The 26253-nt window shown below is 46.7% G+C and overlaps 1 protein-coding gene and 1 long non-coding RNA gene across 5 annotated transcripts in view; one reads left to right on the forward strand and one right to left on the reverse strand.

Annotated features, from left to right (window-relative positions):
- EXPH5 (exophilin 5) overlaps positions 1–21927 on the reverse strand; it is an 83127-nt gene extending 61200 nt beyond the window's left edge. For 2 of the 4 annotated variants that reach the window (XM_019811253.3, XM_019811252.3), the window contains exon 1: positions 21790–21915. In XM_019811253.3, the coding sequence (XP_019666812.2) occupies positions 21790–21908 (119 nt within the window). In that variant the 5' untranslated portion in view covers positions 21909–21915. Of the gene's footprint in view, positions 1–566; positions 1694–14534; positions 14843–21789 lie in introns of those variants that run through there. The other 2 variants (XM_019811254.2, XM_019811255.3) reach the window with 2 other exon arrangements.
- On the forward strand, positions 5872–22671 carry LOC123380319. Its single transcript, XR_006585888.1, has 2 exons — positions 5872–7204; positions 21819–22671. It is a non-coding gene; the product is annotated as an uncharacterized LOC123380319 (long non-coding RNA).
- Positions 22672–26253: the final 3582 nt, after the last annotated feature.

Genomic DNA, 26253 nt, shown 5'->3' on the forward strand with positions numbered 1-26253 from the left:
TTTCTGAATTGAAGATTTGCGCGTCTAACTGCCGATTAAAGTTCTGTAAGTGCGTGATGCAGATTTGGCACAAAGGGAGCGTTAAGAAGCCGGAATTGGGAGTCTTTCTCCCCTCATCCACAGCCCGCTCATCCGCCTCTCACCGCCAACCCGTCCGTCTCTCTCTCCAAAACCCCTGCCACCCATTAGTTACTTGGTCACGTGCAGTATACGGTTTCAATTTTCATGCCCTGTCCGCCCAAAGAGATTATACATTTCTTGGGTTCTACACTCTGCGTTTACCGCAGCAGGTCCTCAAAATACTTGTCAAGTAGGTCTTATTTGAATGAAATGAAAATATCACTAATCTGGATCCCCAAAGAAGCTGCCATTTATTTAAGTAAACTCCCGTCACGGTAAACTTGGCAAGGGGCATCTTTTCCCTTGCTAGTCATGCCTGCTGATGGCACCGCGTTCAGCCTGGCTGCTTTGAACCTAGAGACATACGTCCGGTATATTCACGCGGGTTCTGGACTATGCGGGCCAGAGAGCTGCCAGGGGCTGCGTCCTGGCACACAGCAGCTTACCTGGTCGGTGTTCGGTGGCACGGGGTAGAATGATGCCTTTCTCTCTCTCTTTAGTGACTCAGGACAAGCTTCGAAACCGAGATCGCAGGTGCCCGAGCCTGGAGGACGGGGGCGCACCGGAGAGAGGAGACTCCCCCCTCGTGCTGACCCGTACAGAGAAGGGCACTGTTACCAGGTCAGCCTGCCGCTTCTTCACGAAGGGAAACAGCGCTTGAGATGTCTTGTGTTTTGTGTTTTTTGGCCTTTTCTTTTTGGAGGGGAAGAGGGCCTTAACGATCAGTCAGCCTCAATTAGTTTTGCTGAGCACGGGAGCGAGCAACAGCTCCCGACAGGAGTCCCAAGGTGACGGGGAGGAAATGAAAGCACCTGCAGGTTCCTGTGGCTGCCTGGGCGCCTGCTGTCTGGCAGGCTGTTCACCTCGGGCCGCCGCGCGGTGGTTCCTGTGGGTCAGTCCCTCCTCGGCCGTCAGGCGGCTGCTGGCAGCCTCTGCCCGAGAGTCCTTGACCAGGCCATCTGGACCCGGGGAGCGAGTTCCAGTCTCCCTTGCCAGGACTCTGCTTTGAATTCCGCCCACCCCTCCCCGGACGGCGATCCAGGCCTAAAACGTGACCTTCATTGCCAAGAGGTAAAGTACATCCTGAGATGAAGTAGCTCGATGTTTAAAAGGTGGTGGAGGAATTGAGGTCCTTTCGCACTCTCTGGACTCACAGAGCGTAGAATTTACTGGAATCTCCCAGTTTCAGTGTAAACAGCAGGCCAAATGTCAAAAGCTCCTCAAAGTGAGAAACCTGAGTTCACACGAACGGTCCTTTCTCCCTTCTCCAGCCGATCAGCCCCAAGGTCTGCTCATTTAATTTTCCAAATATCTCTGGAGCCTTTCCCCTTCTCTGCATCACCAGTCGAGTCCCCTACACATACCTCGTGTCATCCTGGCGTCAGCCGCACCCAGAGCCATCTACCACTGACGGTCACTCTACTGCGACAGGCATCCCAGTGGCTCCACAGGCCTTCAGTTTGTAGCGAGCCCTCTGGCCGGGGACTGGCTTGCACTTTGTATTCTAGTGATCCTCACTCCTGGCGATGCCCGTAGGTCCCCGCGGTCCTCCACACCCCGTGTCTTCCCTACCGCCGTTTGCCCCATTCAGAATCTGCTTCCCCCTTCTGTTCACCCCACACCCCCTTCCAGACTCAAGTCGGGCATCGTCTCCTCCTCCATGTCTTCCCTGAGACCTCACGTGAGGTTAAATGACCTCTGTGTCCCTGTGCATAGCTAGCTTATTGTCTGCCTTGTTACAGGAGATGAGCTGGGTTTGTTTTTTTTTTAATGTTTGTTTATTTTTGAGAGGGGGAGAGGGGCAGAGAGAGAGAGAATCCCAAGCAGGATGTGTGCTGTCAGCACAGAGCCCCATGCAGGGCTTGAACCTATAAACCGTGAGATCACAACCTGAACCAAAATCAAGAGTTGGACGCTTAACCGACTGAGCCACCCAGGCGCCCTTAGAGACGCTGTTTTAAAACGCTCTCCCTCCCCGGTTTTGTATCTCTGGTACTAGGGTCACAGCAGAATCTCAAGGACATCTGCTAAATTATGAGAGCTGCTCCACAAAAGTGCTGCTGAATCCACGATATGGGGAAAAAAATCTATCTTATGGGGCTCTCACCCTAAGAGGAACACAGGGGTACCCAGCCTCTGACCCCCAGTGCTGCGAGGCACCACGAGGAGGGTCCTGGGGCAGCAACAGGCTCCACAGACAAAGGCCTTCACGCTGCCAACAGGAGCTCGTCACGCCTGGAAATGCCAAGAGAAAGACGTGAAATTGCAGTGCAACTGCCAACACCTGATGCTGACGACTGGCCGACCTGCAATTAAAATGTCCTGATGACTGCTGCATCCCGGGAGGGTAGGCAGGTCCAAGCCAAAGGAGGTGGGGCCCCTACCTCCCCAAGAGACCCAGGCCCCTAAAGGTGAAGAAGCTTCCACTTTTGCCACCCGTGAGTGGCCTGGAGCACCTCACAGAGGAAGGTCAGATGAGCTGAGAACAGAAAAGCCTTTTTATCAACTTTCACGATGAGACTATCATTGTTCGGAAGCACGGCTGGGAAACTGTGCCATTTACAACACTTGTTAGTGGGTCCTTGGACCCATGGGAATTGTTTCTAATAAAAAAAGTTACAATAAGAACGTATGTATCTTTTTGGGGCCGTGAGCGCTCCTGAAGCACCCGTAAGGCCCAGAGCAGGGTGTGGAACGTTGACACATGGGGCAAATGACAAGCTGCTGGGCGAGAGGCTGGACTCAGAGCTCCGCGGAACCCGGGTACAGAACGCCAGGCAGAGCGAGCCGAGGGTGGGGTACGGTGTGCTTTGAAGGTGGAGACAGCTACCCTGCAGGGAATATGTTACTCATAAACCTTTTAAAGACTTTTGCCTGGACGGCGGTGGCCAAGCAATTAAACTGCTGTGGACAGACATGACCTAATTTATTGGCCCTTCCAGCTGCCTTGCGTGGAGCCGGGGTTAGTCTCACCTACAAATGAGAATGTGTTCGGACGGGAAGGGGGGTGGGTGGGTGCTGAGAATAGGGGAGAGAGTGATGTCCTTAAGGAGGGAGGGGGAGCCCCAGGAAGCGGAGCAGAGAGAGCAGGAGCGTGGCCAGGCCCTCCCTGACACGCTCCCCAACGAGGAACGAGCCCGGCAGAGCTGTGGTGCTTTGCCTGCTCTGAGGGGTGAAGCACCAGCACCCACGACTGAGGGGCGATTTCAGAAAGCAGAGCACACACGTGGCTTCTGTGCACCCTGACGGGGAGCTGCGACATGCACAAACGCACAGGAATTCGGCCGGCAGCTTAGACTACCCTCAATTATGCACAGTTCAGAAACCCATTTTTTTAAAAAAAGTTTATTTTTTTACAGTGAGCGAGCATGAGCAGGGGAGGAGCACAGAGAGAAGGGGACAGGGGACCCCAAGCAGGCTCTGAGCCGTCAGCACGGAGCCCGACGTGGGGCTTGAACTCTCGAACTGTGAGATCATGACCTGAGCCGAAGTCGGACGCTCAACTGACCGAATCACCCAGGCACCCCCTCAAAAAGCTGTTTTTATATAGCTTGCTGTGATCTGGAAGCAAAGAGGAAAACCACACACAAAACACACAACAGCAATTTTTTAAAAAATAGGCCGTTAAAAGTTCTGTAGTTTAGGGGTGCCTGGGGGGCTGGGTCGGTTCAACGTCCGACGCTTGGTGTCTGCTCAGGTCACGATCTCACAGTTTCATGGGACTGAGCCCTGCATGGGGCCCCACACTGACAGCGCAGAGCCTGCTTGGGACTCTCTCTCTGCCCCTCTCCCGCTCACTCTTTCTCTCTCAAAATAAATCAACATTTAAAAAAATGTTCTGCAGTTTCAAAGCCTAAAAATAAAAAGGGAAAAACCTGGGTCCCCAGCTGAGCTCTGCCACGATTTAAATGAACACGCTGGCTGTTTTTAGGGGATTTCATATAGGCCCACAGATGGTCCTTGGCCATCGGGGAGCCTGTGACGATTTTGTCTGCGGAGCTCCAGGGCCCTGCTACCACTCCTGCCTGCGTGTCAGCTACATTTGACAACCATTAAGGATGCCCACTTAACAACGGTGGGGGGGAGCCTCGATTCATGGGCAGCCTCGGGGCTCACGTGGATGGTGAGCTCACTGGTGTGGCTGCCGGGGGTGGGACTGATGGAGATCACAGGGGCCCTCGACCTGACCCCACACTGCCACTGCGATGATCTCTGATCACATGTCCTCTCAACTGCCATTTAACGCCCTTAAAACTGAGGTATTAATTTCCCTTCGAACCTACACTTGTCCACCTGCCTCCACCATCCCTTGCCCGGATCACTTCACCCACAGGGCCACAGAACATGGGGCACAAATGCCTTGGGCACCGTCAGAGTCCCATGTTCAAGTCCCACATCCACCAATGGACCTAACTATGTCCTGAGACTCTTTGAGAAAAGAGAGAAATCAGGCTAATAATTTCTGGGGAAAACAAGGATAATCGTATTCATTCTTTCTACCTTATTTAGGGGGCTCAAGTGCACCCAGTAGGCTTTATACTAGTGCATATAGTTAAGATGTCACCAGTCAAGTATTCCTGAATAATCACAGCATCAGCACAGAGAGGTACACAATTCCTTCCTCTTGCCTCCGGCCAATCTGTACTGACCCCAGGCTGTTTTTCCCTTTCAGAAACTCCTTGGGCTTCCCCGTTGGCTTCTTTATCTGTTCCCTCCTACTTCCTGACCTTGAACATGACCACTCAACAGTCAGTGTGCAGGACCTGTGGCTACAGCAAGACAGCAAGTTCCCAAGAACAGGATCTAAGCTGCTTGTGGATATTACAGCGTTTGTGTTTGTGCATAACCCACTCTTAGTGGGCAGTGAAACAAAACAAAGCAACAAAAAGCAAAAAGCACTTCTTCCCGTTGCCAGACTAAACAGCTCCAGGGACAGAAGGTTGCCTTTTTATCCTACCAAGCAGTTTTATTTATTTTATTTTTTGATTTAAAAAAAATTTTTAAATGTTTATTAATTTTTGAGAGACAGAGAGACACAGCATGAGCAGGGGAGGGGCAGAAAGAGAGGGAGACACAGATTCCGAAGCTGGCTCCAGGGTCTGAGCTGTCAGCACAGAGCCCGACGCAGGGCTCGAACCCACGAACCATGAGATTATGACCTGAGCTGAAGTCGGACGCTCAACGGACTGAGCCACCCAGGCGCCCCCCCCCCCCCCACCAAGCAATTTTAAAGTGGGAAAGCACTAGAAACAAGGTTCCTTACATCTGATGCAGGCACAGCCCTCTCCATTGTCCTTTGCTAGGACTCCTGGCTCTCCCCTCCCAAACCACAGGGTTTCCGGAAAATCAACACTCCCTGAAGTTGTGCAAAGGAGTGTAGGAAAGATGTGCCAGGAGGAGTCAGTGCCCGATGCCCAGGCAGCCAGGCTGGAATTGCTTCCTGCACAAGGGAGTCATCTAGGGAGCTTTAAAAAGATACCCATGCCCAGCCTGATCACAGACCAATTAAGCCAGAATGTCAGGGTGGGGGCCTGGCATTGCTTAATTTTGAGAGCTTCTCAGGTGGTTGTCATTTCAGCCAGGTTTGAGAACCCATGTCTTAGCAGAGCCCGTGGGCCAGGACCTGTCCTCATAGAGACCAAGAAGACAACAAGTATCTTAGTGCACAGGTGGGCACACAGAAAGCAAGTGCAAGCCCCTTCTTAGCGCCTGCCACACCAACACTGTATCACTTTTAGCTGAACTAGATGGTCTATGGCCCCTGCTCAGGAACTGCAGTTACTACACTTGCCCCCAGAGGGTGCTACAGACTGACCCTAAGGCAGACCATCTACGGGCTGGCCAGAGAGGTGTCATGTGACCTGGCAGGATGGTCATGTCCATGAGGAACCGGACCAGAGAATGTGAAAAGCAGCAGCCAAACAATCAAGGGCATCCTAAGAGGGCAGTGTGGGCTGTGACGTGCAAGCAGAGAGGGTGGCTGGTCCCTGGAGCCGTGTTGGTTCCCCACGTCCTTCAAACTCCAGTTTCAGTCCACGTGTAACCTTTCTGCAAAGCCCTCTCTACATTAGGTGCCCTTAGTGAGACTCCTTTCTACCCAAAGACCCTGACTCACAGCAGCAAGATGGAAACTGGGCAGGACACAGGAAGTAGAGGCACGGAGAAGCAGCAGCCCGGGGAAGCCAGAGCAGAAGGCGGCAACTCCCAAAAGGTGCCGAAGTGAGGGGAATCACGGTGAAACAACACAGAATGACCATGGACAGTTGTACAGGATAACAGGAAGGAAAATGCGTAAGAATTATCTGGCGGGAAGCAAAGCTTTAGCAATTTAAGCCTGGGCAGTGAGAAACTGCAGACTCTACAGGACGAAGGAAGAGGACAACAGGAACAGGAGAGAAAAGACAACAAGGAACTGTCCTTCCCCTGCTCTGCTCAGTGCTGCTGGCCCATGAGCTCTGCAAGCTGAATCTCTAGGCTGTCACCACCAGTCAGCTGCTTCCAGCCAGACACTGGCAGGAGACTGGAGGGCGAGAAGAAGGAAGAAATCAGGGTTTTCTCCTCCTCCGCTTCATGCAAAACTTCTGGCAGTGATCGCCTTCCCCATGCCTCCAAATCCCCAGACAGACCTGCACGGTTGGCTGCAGTTTCTCTCGGGGCGGGGGCGGGGATCACAGCCTAGGCTTGGATAACACCACCTGCTCCCTTTTCCTCCCCAACCAGGGGTGTGCCAGAGCTGGCTTGTACTGGCTCACAAGGGCAGATTGTTAAATACTCAGGAATTTTGCAAGCTGGTTGTTAAACTAATGCTAGCTGGAAATTGGCCAATGCTACAAATCAAGGCATTTTTTTTTCTCCAGGGGGAGCTAGTTACCAGCACACTGCTGCCTCCAGGCTTCCTGTAGCTGCCAGTCTCAGTTTTGCCTCAATGTTCCCTGATTGGTATCTCTTTTTACCACCCTGTAACCAATTCACTGCACTACATTCTATTCTACATGAGGACTACTTTCTGTTTTCCTGGTGGGACCGTGATTGATGTGCCGACGATGATATCCTCAAGAGCTGTGTGCCAGCTCCCTTGTGAGAGGTAAACATTAAATTCACAACATGCGAGGTTTTAATTTTGTTTGCTTGTTTGTCTAGTAATCTTGTTAATCACTTATCCTTGTGATTAATTTTTTTAACGTTTATTTGTTTTGAGAGAGAGAGAGAGTGTGCGTGAGCCCAAGAGCAGGGGAGGGGCAGAGAGAGAGGGAGACTAAGGATCCCAAGCAGGTTCCCGGCTGTCAGTGCAAAGCCCCCCGACGTGGGACTCAATCTCACAAACCACGCTATAAGATGATGACCTGAGCCGATGTCAAGAGTTGGACGCTTAACCAAATGAGCCGCCCAGGTACGCCTCCTTGTGATCAATTTCTAAAGCAGATTAATTCTGTTATACATTAAAAACTTACATCATCTTACCAGGGTACTGGTTTGACTGTCAAAAGAACCAAAAAGACAACCAGGTCACTTGAAGCAGATCTCAGGATGAATGGTCTACCTTCACTTGGGTTTGCTACCTGGCATAGAAAACGGGAAGAGGAAGAAAACTGAAACATGACCCATTATCTATGTGTATTAATAGATGTACAAATCACACTTCTCTGTACAAGAGCCTCTTCCCTACAATTTCCTTCTTAGTTTCACGATAGCTGATGGCATAGGATTTGCCTTATCAACACTTTGTTGCTGTTATTATGTTTTCCCCAGTTCTTTCTCTAAAAGGAACAACCACAGGCCTTAGAAGTAGATGGAAATAAATTTGCTAGCCATTTGGGGAAAAAAATCAATTTGCAGAATTATCCTACTCTAAAGATAAAATATATATCAGATCATTAAAAAGTGAGCTTTAAAATTTTTTTTTAATGTTTATTTATTTTTGAGAGGGGGAGGGCAGAGAGAAAGGGAGACACAGAATCTGAAGCGGGCTGCAGGCTCCAAACTGTCAGCACAGAGCCCATCATGGGGCTCAAACTCACGAACCTGTGAGATCATGACCTGAGTCGAAGTCGGATGTTAACTGACTGAGCCACCCAGGCATGTCAAAAAAGTTAGTTTTTTAAAAAGATTTTTAAAAGGTAGAGGTGAATGAATGTTGACCTAATCTCTAGATGGTAGAACTTTCTAATCTTAAAAAGAACATTTTTTAAAACCTGGTACATTTTGTTCTATAAAGATGGAAAAAAAATTCCTTATGAGTCAGATAAATAGAAGTGAAAACTGAAAACTGGGAAATGTATTTGTAATAAACAGGACAAAAGTCAATTTCCTTAAGTATACAGAAATATATAAATCAATAAAAAAACATACACACAATGAGATACTATGTCAGACGGAATCTAATCTCCCCAGTTACTCTCCTTTCTGGTTTTGTTGTGGGCAGCAAAGTATTCAGTTTCAGGGGAGGGATCATGATTGGTCTAAGCCAAACATCTGAATCCCACTTCCTGGTTTCTCAATTCCCTTGTAGCAAGGGTGGCCTTATGATACGGTTCTGGTCAATGAGACATCAGGAGGAATCTACTGGGACGGCATACGGGAAAGCTTTTACTTCCATGATAAATGGCAGGTATAATTGGCTCCACCATCTTCCCTTCTTCATGCCTGGGACAGAAATGTGATGTTCAGAGCAGTTGCAGCCATCTTGTGTCGCAAGACACCATCCTGACATCCTACACCACTAACCCAGCCAGTGGTTGCCTACTTCTAGATATCCTGTTACGTCAGAAAAATTTGTCCCAAATTTGTTAAAGCCATGGTTAGATCCCTTATGTATGACAAAGAGCATTTTGAACACAAATCCCAAAATAAAAATAGGCAAAGATATGAATAGACAACTCACAAACCATGAAGTGTACACATATGAAAAAAGTTCAAGTTCATTATAACCAGTGCTAGAAATTAAATTAAAATTTTCTGGGGCGCCTGGGTGGCGCAGTCGGTTAAGCGTCCAACTTCAGCCAGGTCACGATCTCGCGGTCCGTGAGTTCGAGCCCCGCGTCAGGCTCCGGGCTGACGGCTCAGAGCCTGGAGCCTGTTTCCAATTCTGTGTCTCCCTCTCTCTCTGCCCCTCCCCCATTCATGCTCTGTCTCTCTCTGTCCCAAAAATAAATAAACGTTGAAAAAAAAAATTTTTTTTTTAAATAAATTAAAATTTTCTTTCTTTTTTTTTTTTTCCTACAAAATTAGCAAGGATTTTTAAAAATAATAATACCATCCAGGTCTGGGAGGGTAAGATAAAATAGTAGGCTTCCCACACTGCCGGTCAAGGTGAAATTTGGCATAACATTTTTAGGAAAGTAATTTGGTAACAGGTCATAAGAATTTAGAAAATGTGCTATAAACTAATAATTCTACTTTGTGGAATTTGCCCTACAGAAACAATTTAAATGGAATTAACAATGTTATCACAAAGGTTTGTCACAGTGTTATCTAATAAAGCAACACGAAGCAAAAAATAAGAAAAAATTGGGGCGTGTGGCTCAGTCGGTTAAGCATCTGACTTCAGCTCAGGTCACGATCTCACAGTTCTTGAGTTAGACCCCCACATCGGGCTCTGTGCTGACAGCTCAGAGCCTGGAGCCTGCTTTGGATTCTGTGTCTCGTTCTCTCTCTACCCCTCCCCCATTCTGTCTCTAAAAAATAAATAAATGTTAAAAAAAATTTTTATTTTAAAAATAATAAAAAAATCAAAGTGGCTAAAATATTAAAAGATTAAATTATAAAATATATATAAAACAGTATACAGCCACAAAAAATAATGTTGACTATGAATCTTTAATTTGAAGGGGTGATTTTTATGTTAGATGTTACATAAATAAACAAAAACATACACAATATGATCACAACTGTATAAAGTCAATGTGGGAGAAAACAGTTTGATGGTTCCTAAAAAGTTAAATACAGAGTTACGGAATATCACAGTAATTCCACTCCTGGGTCTATACTCAAAAGAACTGCAAACAGGGACTCACATCCTTGTAGGTGAGCTCATAGCAACACTATTCACAATAGCCAAAAAGCGGAAACAACCCAAATGTTAATCAACAGAAGAATGGATAAACAAATTGTGGCATGTACATACAATGGAATATCATTTGGTTATAAAAAAGCACAAAGTGTAGATAAATCCTACAAGGTGAATCAACCTTGAAAATATTAACCTAACTAAGGCAGATGCAAAAAGTTACATATTGGATGGTTCCATTTATATGAAACATCCCAAATAGGTAAATACATAGAAAGCAGATGGGTGATTACCAGTAACTGGGGGAGGGGAGGTGGGGGTAGTGGGGGGGGGGGGGTAGGAGGAGGGGCTGAAATTAAGAAAAACTGATGGGTTTCATTCGGGGTGAAGAAAACATTTCCAGCCTTGTGCCCAATTATCCCAACACCATCTGTTGAAAAGACTATCCTTCATTGAATTGCCTTTGCACCTTTGTAAAAAAAATATGTGTGTGTGTGTGTATCCATTGGTTGCATTTTGGGGTCTACTTCTGGACTCTATACTGTTCTATTAATCTAAAGGTCTTTCCCTTCACAAATACTATGCTATGTTGATTACAGTAGCTTTACAGTAAAGCCTTAAAATCTAAGTACTGTGATTCCTTCAATTTTATTCTTCATTTTCAAAATTGTTTTCTCTATTCAATTCCCTTGCTTTTCTAATGGTTCATTCCTACTATATGGAAACTCAATAGATTTTGTTTATTGATCTTATATCCTATTACCTTGCTACATTTACTTCTTAATTCCAGGACTTCTTTTTTTTTTTTTTGGCAGATGTTTTTGGGGGATTTTCTTTTTTCTTTTTTAACATTTTTTAAAATGTTTTTATTTATTTTTGAGAGAGAGAGAGACAGAATGTGAGCTGGGGAGAGGCAGAGAGAGAGTGAGACAGAATCTGAAGCAGGCTCCAGGCTCTGAGCTGTCAGCATAGAGCCTGATGCGGGGCTGGCTCAAACTCACGAGCTGTTGAGATCATGACCTAAGCCACAGTCAGACGCTTGTACATCCTTGTACAAAGATTGTACATCCTTGCTTTGTTTCTGATCTTTGGGAAAAAACATTTAGTCTTTTACCATTAGATATGATGTTGGCTATAAATTTTCTTGCAGATGCCTTTCATCAGGTTCTATGTCTTTCTTGCCAAGAGTTTTTATCATGAATGCGTGTTCAATTCTGTCAAATGCTTTTCTGCATCAATTAATGTGATCACACTTTTGTTCTTTAGACCGTCAGTACGGTGGTTTACAGTAATCTATTTTAAAGTACTGAACCAGCCTTACTGTTACAGGTTAAATTGTGTCCTCTAAGAAAGACATAGGAGAGTCCTAACCCCCAGTTCCTCAGACTATGACCTTATTTGGAGATAGGGACTTTACAGAGCTATTCAAATTAAAATGAACTCATTAAGGTGTACTCTAATCCAATAAGTGTACTCTAATCCAATCCGATTGGACATCGGATGTCCTTATCAAAAGGGGAAAATTTGGACAGAGACAGACGCATACACGCCCTGTGAAGACTGGTGTTACACTGCCATGGGCCAAGGAACTACCACAAACTAGGAGACGGCCCGGCCGGCCCGGCCGGTAACAGGGTAACAGATCCTTCCCGAGTGCCTTCAGAGGGAGCACGGCCCCTCCCAAAACCTGGACAACACATCTTCTTAACAAATCTGGAGAACAGAGCTGTGGTTGCCGGGTTACTCTTCCGTCTGCCCCCAGCCCCCTTCCCCCTTCCACTGCTGTGAAATGCACTGTTTTAAAGTTGAAACCAAAGCAACCTTGATAGAAATATAAAACACCACAACCTTTCCTTGGGAAGTGGGGAGTTTGGTCACGGCTGCCCCCAATTTCCTCCTTCATCTAGAAAGCCTAATGCACGTGGAATGAGGAAGCTGGCTCCTGTGGTATGCCAAGCTGAGACTTTAAGTATGGCCTTTAAACAGGGCCATTGACAATGCCAATAAGGAAACATTCCTGAGGAAAGAGAGGTGAGCCTACAGCTCTCAAATATGGGGCCTATGCAGAACTAACTGCAGAAAAACAGACCCAAATTGCTTCAGCAGGGCTCGAAGCCAGCTGGTTCAGTCTTAAGACTCATGTGTGCCAACAGGAATAAAAACGTTTTCTGACGAGGCTTAACCTGACCTTTTTTTTGTCCTTGGCTTCCCCAAACCTTTCTTTCCCTTACTTTGCATTCCTTCACAGACATAAGTTAAGGTCCAATTAATTAAAGCATCTGCTAGGTGTGTGATACTCTCCATCCCTAAGACAATCCTTGACCATGTCAAGATTGACTGTACAGAACCTAACGTACCCACGGATATATTAACATTACAATATGTATAAAACATAATCAAGCAAAGGGCAGAAAAACATCCAGGTTTTTTTTAAGACAAATTATTTTGAAAGATATGAAGTTTAAAAAGATAGTCAAATATTTTGTATTTATTATCAAAAGAAATAGCCATCGGGGTATCTGGCTGGCTGGGTAGGTAGAGCAAACGACTCTTGACCTCAGGGTTGTAAGTTCGAGCCCTATACTGGTATAGAGATTACATAAAAAAATATAAAATCTTAAAGAAAAAAGAAATAGCCATCATTCTTAATAACCCATAATAATTATTAGAAATAAAATAATAGGAAAATGGTTAGAGTTCCTTTAAATATCATGCCCAAGAGATAGCCATCTTAACAGTTTGGAGCATATCCTTACAAAATGCATACATGCTTTTTCTTTTTTTTCTTCAATGTTTAATTTTGAGAGAGACAGAGACAGAGAGACAGAGTATAAGCAGGGGAGGGGCAGAGGGAAAGGGAGACACAGAATCTGAAGCAGGTTCCAGACTCTGAGCTGTCAGCACAGAGCCTGACGGAGGGTGCGAACCCATGAACTGAGAGATCATGACCTGAGCCGAAGTCAGACGCTAAACAGACTGAGCCACCTAGGCACCCCACGTACATCCTTTTTAAAACATAAATGGTTACCTGCAATTTTTTCTATATATGGCAAATAACCACCGGTTGTACCCTAACATCCATTAGGCCCTTTTTTTTTCTTTTTAATGTTTACTCTTTGAGAGAGAGAAACAGAGAGCATGAACCAGGGAGGGGCAGGGAGAGGGAGACACAGAATCTGAAGCAGGCTCCGGGCTCTGAGCCGTCAGCACAGAGCCCAACGTGGGGCTTGAACCCACGAACCGCGGGATCATGACCTGAGCCTAAAACAAGAGTTGGACGCTCAACCGACCGAGCCACCCAGGCGCCCCTTTTAGGCCCTTTTCTTTAATGATATTAGTTGGGCACATGGCAAGCTAGAATTGTATGTTCTCTAATTTCATAGTCAGTGTAAATAAGAGGGCTTTTTAAAAATTATTATTTTATTTTCTAAAGTTATTTCTACAGCAAACGTGGGGCTTGAATTCACGACTCTGAGATCCAACGTCACACGCTCTTCTGACTGCGCCAGCCAGGCGCCCTGGAAATGAGTTTTCAAGTGAAAACATCTGTCCTCTTACAAGCTAGATGGGCGGTGTAGGGCTAATCACTCCAACATTTGCATGCCATGGTGGGAGGCAGTGCTGTGTACTAATTAAGTGCACACGGACTTCACGAATCCAATACTCCCTGCACTATTATCTCAACCACGTTACTTATCTTCCCTACCCTTCCCCTGCAGAATGGAGATTAACAAAAAGAGCCCTTAACTCTCACACAGAGGGGTGTGAGAATTAAAATGAGAAAGTGTACATAAAGAGTTCAGCACAGAGCAAGGGCTAAATATGGGCTATTACTACTGTCATCATCATTAGGTTTTGACACCGATAAAAATACTTGCTCTGGGGGCACCTGGCTGGCTCAAGTCGGCTGAGCATCGGACTTCGGTTCAGGTCATAATCTCACGGTTCGTGGGTTCAAGCCCCCCATCGGGCTCTGTGCTGACAACTCAGAGCCTGGAGCCTGCTTCGGATTCTATGCTCCCTCTCCTCTGTGCCCCTCCCCCACTCTCCCTCTGTCTGTCTCTCTCTCAAAAACAATAAATAAATAAACATTAAAAAAAAATACCTGCTCTATCAGATTATGATGAGGCTAAACAGATATGAAAGACTTTAAAAGCTAAAAGAGTTATAATGTCACAAAGGCTAAAAAGGACACTGTCCCCAAACCTTGCAGTACTATAGTAATCCCACATGTACTGCACAGGGAGACCCATCCATGGCAGTAACTGGACAGGAGAATGTGTTTGACAGAAAGAAGGCCCCTAGGATTAAAGGAATTGATTAAATTGGATGTTACTGGAAACTGCAGACAGCTTGGAGATCCATGTTAATCCACATCTTATTAAACGATCAGAACAAGCAAGCCTACCTGGTCCTCCTGTGACTTCCAGGTGGTCTTCATGGTCCCTTCCCGAGGCCGCACGGGGATGCTCCAGGGCAAGCTGCATTAGTATGAACACTTCGCCTTACAGCATTGACCATCAACCAAAAACTTTCATAGATGGAAGCCATTTGGTGCAGAATCTGTGTTTTATTCTCTGCTGTATTCTCAGGGCCAACACAATGTCTGGCACGTAGTAGATGTCCCATAAATAGGAGTCCAGTGTTTCCTGAAAATCGATCTCTTAGCCAGAGGCTGACTTCACCGGCTGGGACAGCAGAGGACAGGCAGAAAGCCTAGGACAGGAGACTGTGTGTCTTAGCTTTTAAACTCTGCAAGGTGCTACAGCGTCCACACCTATGGACCCTCCACCATTTTGATAAACATTCCCCCTCTGGAGCCGCGGCTCAAGTACAATAGTATACATCAATCAGAAACAACTAAGTTCAGGGGGCGCCTGGGTGGCTCAGTTGGTTAAGCATCCAACTTCAGCTCAGGTCATGATCTCACAGTTGGTGAGTTTGAGCCCCGCATCGGGCTCTGCGCTGACAGCTCAGAGTCTGGAGTCTGCTTCAGATTCTGTCTCCCTCTGTCTCTGCTCCTCCCTCATTCAAGCTCTGTTTCTCTCTCTCAAAAATAAACATTAAAAAAACAAACAAAAGAAACAACTAAGTTCTGGAAAACCCTCCTGGGCCACAGCTTTGCCATTAAGCAAAGATAGTCTAAATTTGGACTTGCCATTTTACAACCTGATGGCATCAGGTGCTGTGATGTCTTATACTTTGTAAGTTTTCTGCAAGAGGAAAAATAAACATTTTTGATTTGTTGCTGTCTGTTCTGTGAGCTGAGTAGTTGGTATAATCTCTCGGCACATTCTGTTTCGGTTACATTTATGAGACAGGGATGGGTGGCGTTGGGGGACGGACATGGGAGGTGACAAGAAGGTAGTTGTGTTTTTCAAAGATTTGTAAAAAAGTAAGATGTGGGCACCTGGGTGGCTCAGTCGGTTAAGCATCTGACTCTCGGTTCCAGCTCAGGTCATGATCTCATGGTTTCACGAGTTCAAGCCCCATGTCGGGCTCTGGGCGGACAGTGCGGAGCCTGCTTGGGATTCTCTCTCTCTCCTCCTCTCTCTACCCTTGCCCCTCTCACACTGTCTCTGTCTCTCTGAAAATAAGTAAATAAAACTTAAGAAATAATGTTTAAAAAAGATGCTTTTTAGATTTTATGTATTAAATATGTATACATATATGAATATATATATATATTACATGTATTTGTGTATATACATGTGCACATGCACACACACAATTGCCTCCACAGTATGAGACAAGTATGGGGAAAATTTCCACCTGCCAATCAACTGTGACCCTAACTCTCAGCCATTTTTCCTCACTGTGGCGAGAACCACAGACTATGCAAGGCCTGAGAAGTCCTACCCCGAACTGTCAGACTGGAACCGAAGTGGTAATTTCCACCTCTTTCCATGGCTCTCAAAGTATTTCTGTAGTACAGATTCCAGACTCACAGGGCGGACGGGATAAATGTAACACAGACTATCGTGCGATTCGGGGTTCAGAGGTGGGAGGAATCCTGTCTGGAGCGTGGAGGGGATCTGGGGAAAGGGGAAGAAGGTAAAACACACTGAGTTAAAGTGGGGAGAAAAGCTAGGGATTTCGGAAGCCCCTGACTCTGGCCCATGCAGGCCATGAATTTCCCATCAAGGAAGTATTCGCTGAAAGTCTACTGCATGCTGGCACCTTGCCTGTCCTCGGGGTCTCTGACCTCTAAGCCACGGAATCCAGTACCCTTCCCCTCCTCTGCCTTCCTGGAGCCTCAGGAGACGGCAGGTGCCCAGCATTGCTGCCCAGCAATGCACATCACACAGCCTTTCCCCATCCTAGCAGTGCTGAACTCGAGGGCAGACAAGAGACACTCATGGCTGCCAGGCAAGCCCAGTCCTTCCAGCAAATGTTTACTGTCTGTCCACCATGTGCCGGGAGCTACGTCAGGCCCCAGAGATTCACCAAAAGGAGAAGCGTAGATTTTTGCCTATTTTTTTCTAGTTGCCGTCCCCAGAAGAAACTGAAATAACAACACAGTCAGTATTTTCAGTCTGCTTTTTCACAGACCAATGACTCATAAGCATTGCCCCTCACCTGTGTTCGTGCTGAGCTTGAGGGGTCTACACCAGCTTTACAACAAGATAGTCGGTAAAGGTAAAATTAAAATATCGAACTGGGCAAGATAGTTATCTTCACAATCGTCGATTACAATGACTGAACTTTTATTGGATATTTAGATTAGAAATGTCCCACTATGTTGGTATTATTTTCCCACTATTTTTTAATACTGTAATTAATATCTGAGAGTAAATGTCTTGTTTTTCCTCGGGGAAAAATACAGTACAGTGGAAAGAATTTATTTGGGTTCAAATTCTAGCTGTCACTGGGGATCTGTGTGACCTTGGGCAAGTTCCTTAACCCTGAGACATTTCAGTTTCCTTCTGTACAAAGCCATCAACACAACTTACCCCCAAAGGATGGTGCTGAGGATTATTCAATGCTGATGGGTAAAATAATTTTTAAGTTAGATCTGGATTTAAATTCTGGCTCTGTTGCTTAACTTGGACAAGATACTCAACCTTTGTTAAGCTGTTTCCTTCTGTGTGAAATGGAAATTCAAGTGTGTGCATAACAAGGTTATTGGGACAATTAAACACATGTAACACGTTTAGTACAGTGCCTAGTATACAGTAAGGGATTGATAAATGTGAGTTGTTATCAAAATCACAGTAATTACTATTATAAAAGGCAGCACTTAATAAATGTTGGTGTGGCCATCTTCTCTACCCCAGACTCCTACTAATGAGAAATATCCAAGAATTGGACTGGGTCAAGGTTAAGGCATAACTTTACAGGTAGCACCATATTGTTTACCAAAAGGATTGTATTCCACTTACAATTGTTATTATTATTATTATGCCACTAACAAGATGCTGAATCTATCCATTTCATGCCTACCTTCACCCACAGTTTTTTCCTGTTATTTTTAAAAGTGGTATTTTGATATTACTTCCATTCGCATTTCTTTATCACTGTGAGGGTGAACATTTTCCCATAATGTTTTGTTTACTGTTGGGATATCTTCGAGCATGAACAACTTATTTTTATCTTTTGCCTGTTTATCAGTTTGAATCTTAGTGTTTTTCTTCAGTATTTGAATAAACTCTTTATCAGGAACATAAATAATATTTAATGCAAATACTTTCCCACTAAGCTGGGGCCAGAGAGATCTGATACCGATGAGGGAAGAGCAGGGGCAGTTCTGTGTGTTCAGGACCATGTCTATGGGTGGGGCTATTGGGTCTCACACAATGAATTCAACTACTCTCTTGCCTTTAACATCAACCTCTGGGCATCTCTGGCCCCGCATGACAACTGTGGTTCTATATTTCTGACTATAAGATACTTCTTAGTTGGCTTGTAGACACCTCAAGCTTATTATAGATATAAATGAACTCCTCAGTTGTGCCCCAACCAGCAAACTTGACAAACTTCTCCATTTGGTCCCTTATTGTTCTCGCCAAGATGTCTTTTTTTTTTTTTTAATGCTTATTTATTTTTTAGAGACAGAGAGTGAGAGAGTATGCACGTGCACACAAGTGGGAGAGGGGCAGAGAGAGGGAGACAGAGGATCTGAAGCAGGCTCCTTGCTCTCAGCACAGAGCCCGATGCGGGGTTTGAACTCACAAACCGTGAGATCACGACCTGAGCCAAAGTCGGACACGCAACCGACTGAGCCACCCAGGCGCCCTGTTCTAGCCAAGATATCTTAAGACTCTTTCTCAATTCAGATACTCTTCTTCCCCACCCATATTCCAAAGTTTGCATTAAGCCACTTTGCTTTTATGCAAATCTGACATTAGTACCTGTTTTCACCAACCAAATGAAATCCGAAGATGATTTTCACTTTTACGGAAAAAAGTAAAAAGCAAAAATAACATTTAGCACATGTTTCGCAGGGAGGCTTTGTGGAGGCCGCGCACCCCAAGTGGCGAGAGTGGCCCTGCCAAGCTCCTTCCCTGGGGAGCTACACTCAGCACACAAGCCGTGAGGTTTGGAACTGTGTGTGCGAGCGTCTGTGCTTTACCTTGACTTATCCTGGGCATCATTCATCAAGATGTGTCCTAAGGTTTCAGAAACACCTGAAAGAGGTTATTTTGGGGGCTAGGAAAGCTCAAAATTTCTTCCGTATCAATTAATGGTAATTGCCTCTTTGTTTTATGCCACGTTGGCTTATGAAGCTTTCACAGGAAATGCTTTCTTTTGGGATAGCGGGGAAAAGCCCTCCCAGAGTTTCTCAGACAGGCCTGTTGTACTGTCTCCTACATAATACTCTTGCATGATAAGTCATGCGTCCTGACTTTTGATTGGAAAATATGATCACAAAATGAGCAGCGGCAGCCAAGTTGACATGTTATCTCAGGTCTTCTCTGCATGTCAGCATCTGCTACTAAAGCCACGCACGTGAGCTGGTGAGCAGCGCAAGGCCATCAGACTGCTACCCAGTGACGGGGATGTGATAGTGGGGTTCAGGAATTAACCAGCGGGAAAGAACGTACTAGAAATAATTGCCTTGAGCATTTGGCCCAAGTGTCCAATGTCCCTAAGTTATTTTTATTTTTATTTTATTTATTTTTTAGAGAGAGAGAGAGAGACAGGGAAAGCACACAAGTGGAGGAGAGTGGCAGAGGGGGAGAGAGAGAGAGAGAGAAGGAGAATCCCAAGCAGGCTCCATGCTCAGCATGGAGTCCGACTCAGGGCTCCATCCCACAACCCTGGGATCATGACCTGAGCTGAAATCAAAAGTCGAAGCGGTCCCTGGCTGGCTCAGTCGGTTAAGCGTCTGACTCTTGGTGTCTGCTCAGGTCATGATCTCACAGTTGGTGAGTTCAAGCCCCACATCAGGCTCTGTGCTGACAGCATGGAGCCTGCTTGGGATCCTCTCTTTCCCTCTCTCTCTGCCCCTCCCCTGCTTGTACTCTCTCTCAAAATAAATAAACTTAAAAAAAAAAGTCAGACACTCAACCGATTGAGCCACCCTGGCGCCCCCCTAAATCATTATTTAAAAAATTAATTTTTAATGTTTATTCATTTTTGAGAGACAAAGAGACCAAGCAGGAGAGGGGCAGAGAGAGAAGGAGACACAGAATCTGAAGCAGGTTCCAGGCTCTGAGCTGTCAGCACAGAGCCTGACACGGGGCTCATGAAGTGGGAGATCATGAGCCCATGATCATGATCATGGGCTCACGAGCCCAATGCGGGGTTCATGAACCCATGAACCAGGAGATCATGACCAGCCGAAATTGGATACTTAACCGACTGAGCCACTGAGGTGTACCCCCTAAGTTATTTTTATATTTTAATGATGCCATTTTAAAAATTATTGAGGTGATTATTTTTAATAGTTGAATAGTTACAGTACTGATCTTGTCTTAGCATTATGCCTTTTTCTGTTGATGCCCCAGTTAGGATATGAGTTTCATGCAGTCGGAAAAGGTGTTTCCGCCTTCCTTCTAAGGCCCAGCCCAATGGCCGTGCCACCTACGAATACTTCTAACTCCCCCCAAAGGCGGCTGCTATGGACACCATGAGCTACTATTGAGGAAACACAAGGCAAACATCAGGTCAAATATAAAAAGCCAAAATTCTCTTGAATGAAAATTAAAATACATAATATTACTATTTCTAAAACTACACGTCATGAGAAGCCATGAAGCATCCTCAGTGGATACTTCCTTCCCTCCTCTTGTTCCCTAATTCTCCCCTCAGTTTCCCCAACTATATATACTGGATCACTTAAGCCCCATCCTCTCCAGAGACAGGAAACCCTTCCAAGGACACACCGCCAGCCCCCCAGTTCCTTAGTCCTTTTGGGAAATGTGTTGAAAACAAACTACATACAATTCTAAAGTCCTCCTTCCCCAGGCTGGGTGTGCCTGTGGATGGTGCACGTGCATATGTATGGGTGCACGCACGTGGATGTGTATGGGCGTGGACACGCAATGAGGAAATGATGGAGCCTGTTTTTCTAAAGGCAGAATATGATGATGTGAAATACACATCCTCCAACTTCAAGAGATGTATCTACCAAAGAGGTGTGAAGACAGGGCTTTGGGTTCCATGTATTCTAATTACTTCTACAAAGACCAAGTAGGGTTTTCCTAGGTGAAGCGTATCTTTGGAGGTTTTTTTCCTGGGGAGGGCGAGGGATGGGCCCTGGAATCTGTGAAAGGAGGGGGAAACCTAGAACCCACATCACCAAGAAGCTGCTCACAAACGAAACGGTTTGCCAAATTCCAATGAATGACACACTTTTTGGTCTGAGAGTGATGGCCCGAATTCGGCCATCCGGAGAAGGCCTTGGATGTGACTATTCTAGAATCGGTGAGAAAGTCCTCGTATTCGTTCCAGGGCCTATCCGGCAATTTGCCAGCAGAAAAACGGGTTCATTTACATCCCAGGCAAGGAGCTCTCGATTTTATTCTCTGGTATCTAATCCCTGAGCTGTAACACTGCATAGTAAGGTTAAGGGTGAAACTGCGCAGCACTACCGGCAAGGAGACCCACGCGTTGTGGGCACTCCGCGCGTCCCAATCCGAGGCCAGCTCACTCCACACAATTTGGCAAGTTGTGGAGTTCCGGCCCTTGGGGTGGGACCACTTCGCCGCCGGGGAGATGCCATCTCTCCCAGGCGCCGCCGACTGTCGGCGAGGGCAGAGGGAGAGCGACACCGGCGAGGGCGGACCGCCTGCAGGACCGGTGTCAGAAAGCACGTGGGTGCGCGCCCGCCAGGACCTCGCGCCGCGCAGCGCCCCCGCCCCTTTTCGCCCGCCCAGCCGGCCTCCGCCCCCGGCGAGCGCTCCGGGGACGTCCGAGCCCACCCCGCCCGGGCCCCCGCGGCCGCCCGCCGCCCACGTGTGCCGGCCGGGGCGGCTCGGCGGGACCCACTCGGAAAGAGAAACGCTCCGAAGGCCGTGCCCGCCCCGGAGACGCGCACGCCAGCCCGCCCGGGACGCCCACGGCCCTCGCGGGAGAAACCGAACTCCGCTTTCCCCCGCGGGGCGGCGCGCTCCCCCGGAGGCCCCGACAGGTGCGCCGCCCCAGCCGCGCGCCCCCTCCGCGCGCGCCCGGGCCCCCGCACGGCCCCGGGAAAAGAGTGAGAGGAGTTGGCTGTGTACCTGATCCTGTCCTTGTCTGCCCTCTGCAGCTCCTCATTTCTTTCCAGCACCTGAAGGATCTTCCTGGCTTCTTCGTCATTTAAGAAACTGAAATCAAACCCCTGAGGAACCTTCGTCATTTTCTCTCCTGTGTGTGAACTGCACTTCAGCTCCTTGGCGCCTTCTGTTACGAGGACATTTTTCAAGGTACAGAAGACCAGCTTCAGGAACCTGATCCCATAACCAATAAGAAGGCCGCCCCTTTGAAAATCTAAAACCACAAAGTGAGGGAACAGCCCACACCTACGGGTTCAGGTCGACAACACCTTAATGACATGTTTCGCTCCACCTATCCAACCGGGAAGCGAAAGGCACGGCCCCGCCGACAGAGGGAACCAATCCCATTCCAAGGGGGCGGGGCCTTCCTCGTCTCCTCCCCCCCACCCGCAGCCTCGGCCTATCAGACTTAATCAAACTAACAATTCTCCACAAGGCCGCACCTAGAGGAGGCCCGAGCTGAAGGGTTGGCGCCAACGTGCTGTGTTTTCGCTGTTGCTCTTTGCTCTCAGAACTCGAGCTGGACTAGTTGAAGGGCTGAGAAAGAATGCGAATCACAGTTAATCCTCCTTTTCAAAGAAGAGCCCATAGGAAGTAGAATTGCAGTAGGAGCTTTGGAACTGGCACAAGAGTTACCCTATTTGAAAGAAGGGCTGAACTCAATGCCCTGGGGGCTGTGGCCTGACCAGGCCCAAGGGATAAATTTAGTTCCTGGAAATGAGTTCTTTGCCAAGCCTCCCTTCTCACAGACACCCCCAAGCCACCCTCCTACAAAAGTCATTGTCAGGCTTTAAGGAAAACAAGACAAAACAAAACAAAATAAAACAAAAAACTTTTACAACCGCAGAATGGTTTATGGTGATTTAGGAGAAGACAGCCCCGGGGCAAGGGTGATGAAAATCACCTGTCTGTAGTTTTCTGTAAGATTTGATCATCTTTTTTTTTTTTTTAATGTTTTTATTTATTTTTGAGACAGAGAAAGAGCATGAACAGGGGAGGGTCAGAGAGAGAGGGAGACACAGAATCTGAAGCAGGCTCCAGGCTCTGAGCTGTCAGCACAGAGCCCGATGCGGGGCCTGAACTCAAGAACCGTAAGATCATGACCTGAGCCGAAGTTGGACTCTCAACCGACTGAGCCACCCAGGCACCCCAATTTGATCATCTTCTTTTTTTTTTAATTTTTTTTTCAACGTTTATTTATTTATTTTTGGGACAGAGAGAGACAGAGCATGAACGGGGGAGGGGCAGAGAGAGAGGAGACACAGAATCGGAAACAGGCTCCAGGCTCTGAGCCATCAGCCCAGAGCGCAACGCGGGGCTCGAACTCACGGACCGCGAGATCGTGACCTGGCTGAAGTCGGATGCTTAACCGACTGCGCCACCCAGGCGCCCCTTGATCATCTTCTTAATAATCTCAGAGAGGTGATTCAAGTGCCACTTTCAAACACCTAATCCTCGGACTAAAGGGAAATGTAATACTCTGAAACCACAGAAATAGCTGTCCTAGAAAGTATCATTCTGAGATATTGAAGTTTCCAAATGTATTCATGTATATATACGTTTTAAAAATTACTGGAGCCTGGGCGCAGGGTTGTAAGAAAGCCTGGCTCCAGGGGTCCCAAACAGACCAGATTTGGCCACTGGCCACTGACAGATTCCAAAGGCAGAGGAACTCGCAGTGGTGAAATGAGGGATTTATTTCCATGAGACCAACACCAGGGAGACTGCAGACTGCCAGCGTCACAAAGACTGTTTCCAAAGTACTGGTACTTCCAAAGTACCAGATTCAGATAAGAAAAATGTGGGACAAAGATCATGGGTACATGCAGGTGGGGTGTAAAGGTCAGGTTGGTGATTGTCATGGGGTCAGCCACCTGTGGTCCAGCTAGCTCAGGGCGGACCTTAGTGCTTGAGAGGGTAGTTTAGGTCCCATGGGGGGATGCTTTGCCCTCAGGATCTTTTGCCTGAGTTAGGAGATAAACTGGGAAGAACTAATCAGGTCTTAATCAGTTAAAAAGTACAGACCGAGGACAAAATGGATGGAGGTGATTGAAGTCCTCTTTCATAATCAAGCCTTTGGCAGAAAACATGTTTCTTTCCTCTTTCTGCCCAAAAGTAACTTTATCAGATCAATGTGACTGTCCCATAGCCTTCGTTTAATCGCATCTTGCATAGTGGTGAGGATTACTGACATTTAAAGTCTACTTCCACATGTATCATCTCCTTTCGTGGCCAGTAAACCCAATAACGATCTTGTACCTGTAACAAAAACGTAATGTCAAAATGACTTTACATTTTGGCCCCTGGGTCCTGTACTCACTTTGATCATTGTTAATTAAGACATGTCCAGGCAGGTAGCTGTTCAAATAGTAACTTTACGTGGGTGGCTGTTTGTTATTTCTATGAAGCAGCGGGAACCAATTGAGTTCATCAATTGGTACAACACACAGAACTCCTTTTAAAATAGTGTGTGGTTGGGGCGCCTGGGTGGCTCAGTCGGTTAGGCGTCCGACTTCAGCTCAGGTCACGATCTCGCGGTCCGTGACTTCGAGCCCCGCGTCGGGTTCTGGGCTGATGGCTCGGAGCCTGGAGCCTGCTTCTGATTCTGTGTCTCCCTCTCTCTCTGCCCCTCGCCTGTTCATGCTCTGTCTCTCTCTGTCTCAAAAATAAATAAAACGTTAAAAAATAATAATAAAATAGTGTGTGGTGTGTGTGTGTGTGTGTGTGTGTGTGTGTGTGTGTGTTAGTAAATTCTACACCAATGTGGGGCTCGAGCCCACAGCCCTGAGATCAAGAGTCATGCACTCCACCACCTGAGCCAGCCAGGCACCCCTCTAACATAGTCTCTGTGTTAATGATGGTAGATTAGGAGTGTGGTTTATGTATGATGTCCATTTTTTCTACTCATTAATGTGTTTATTTTTTCCACATACATATGGGACTTCTTCATGTGGGCACTGATAGGCTTTTATCCTGCTCCTGGTGTATCAGTGAATTGCTTTCAACTAACATGTAATGTCGCTTCCTGTGTGAAGGCCGTTGTGCACTGTGAAGAAGATACTGTTATCTTTATGAAGTTTATAACACAGTGGGGGAGAGAACACAAACAGAAAAACAACTGCATAACAAAGAGGAACATAATACATGTATCAAGAAAGTTGCATTAGGGCACAGAAAGAGGTCAGGTCCAGCTGAGTGATCAGGGGGAGGACGTGGTGTTTGGGTTGTAACATGAAGGGTCAGATTTCCGCAGAAAGAAATGGAGGGTGGTGGGAGGAGATGTGTGTCTACTCTAGACCAGGGATACAGTGCACCAAATAGCAGAATTACACTCCAGGAACCCGCTCATAATCCCTCATCTCCTCTAACGGCCAAAGTGAGCAAAATCTTGGGAGCTGGAGAATTCAGGGATTGGTAAATGATCTGTTTTGGCTACAGTAAGCATTCTAAATAAGGGTGATATTGGAGGCACAATAATGAATAAGAGGTTGAAAAACCCTGGGCTGGTGCATAGGACACTTAAAGAGTAAATAAGGCAGTGACTTGACTATGAATGCCTAGCTAAGGAATCTGGACTCCATTACGTGGGCAATGATGAGTCAAGATAGGTTTTGAAGAACATTGGGGAGATGACTCCCCAAGAGGATGGTGGGAAGGACCCCAAGTTGCTGGAACACCGATGCAGGAGAAGAAGGGAAGATAACCTGAATGAAAGCCAGCGGAGGTGGGGATAGAAGAGGGCTGCAATCCAAAGGCATCGGTTGGACTTCGACCCTCGTTAGATACGAGGGTTAACAAAGGAGTCACAAAGATGATGCAAAGTTTTGAGAGAAGCATCTGGAAGGAGAGTGGTCTCTTCGATGATAGGAGAAGCATAAGGTTTATAAAAATATCAGGAGTTCAGTTTTAAACATAAAGAGTTTGAAGTAATCTGCAGTTTGTCCACATGGAGATATTCAGCAAAAGTGAGAAACTTGAAACATGGATGGAGAAGTAGATTTGGAAGTCATCTGCTCAGAGGTGATTGCCAAAATCCTGTGGCCCAATGAGAAAGCCAGGGCAGGGGCGCCTGGGTGGCTCAGGTGGTTCAGCATCCGATTTTGGCTCAGGTCATGATCTCATGGTTCATGGGTTTGAGCCCCGCGACAGGCTCTGTGCTGACGGCTCAGAGCCTGGAACCTGCTTCGGATTCTGTGTCTCCTCTCTCTGCCCCTACCCTGCTCATGCTCATGCTCTGTCTCTGTCTCTCTCAAAACATAAAAAAAAAATTAAAGTAAGAATAATTTTCAAAGGGTTATTTTCATGGGCTCATTCTGTCAGCTCCAAGAAGCCATTTTTGACCGTAGTATTTATTTGGTAACCCAGGAGCCTTCCAACTGAAGAGATAGTCATCAGTTTGGTTTTGAAAGCAACAGCTGGATAGATAGC

Source organism: Felis catus, chromosome D1 (genome assembly GCF_018350175.1).
Source record: "Felis catus isolate Fca126 chromosome D1, F.catus_Fca126_mat1.0, whole genome shotgun sequence".
Lineage (NCBI taxonomy): Eukaryota > Metazoa > Chordata > Mammalia > Carnivora > Felidae > Felis > Felis catus.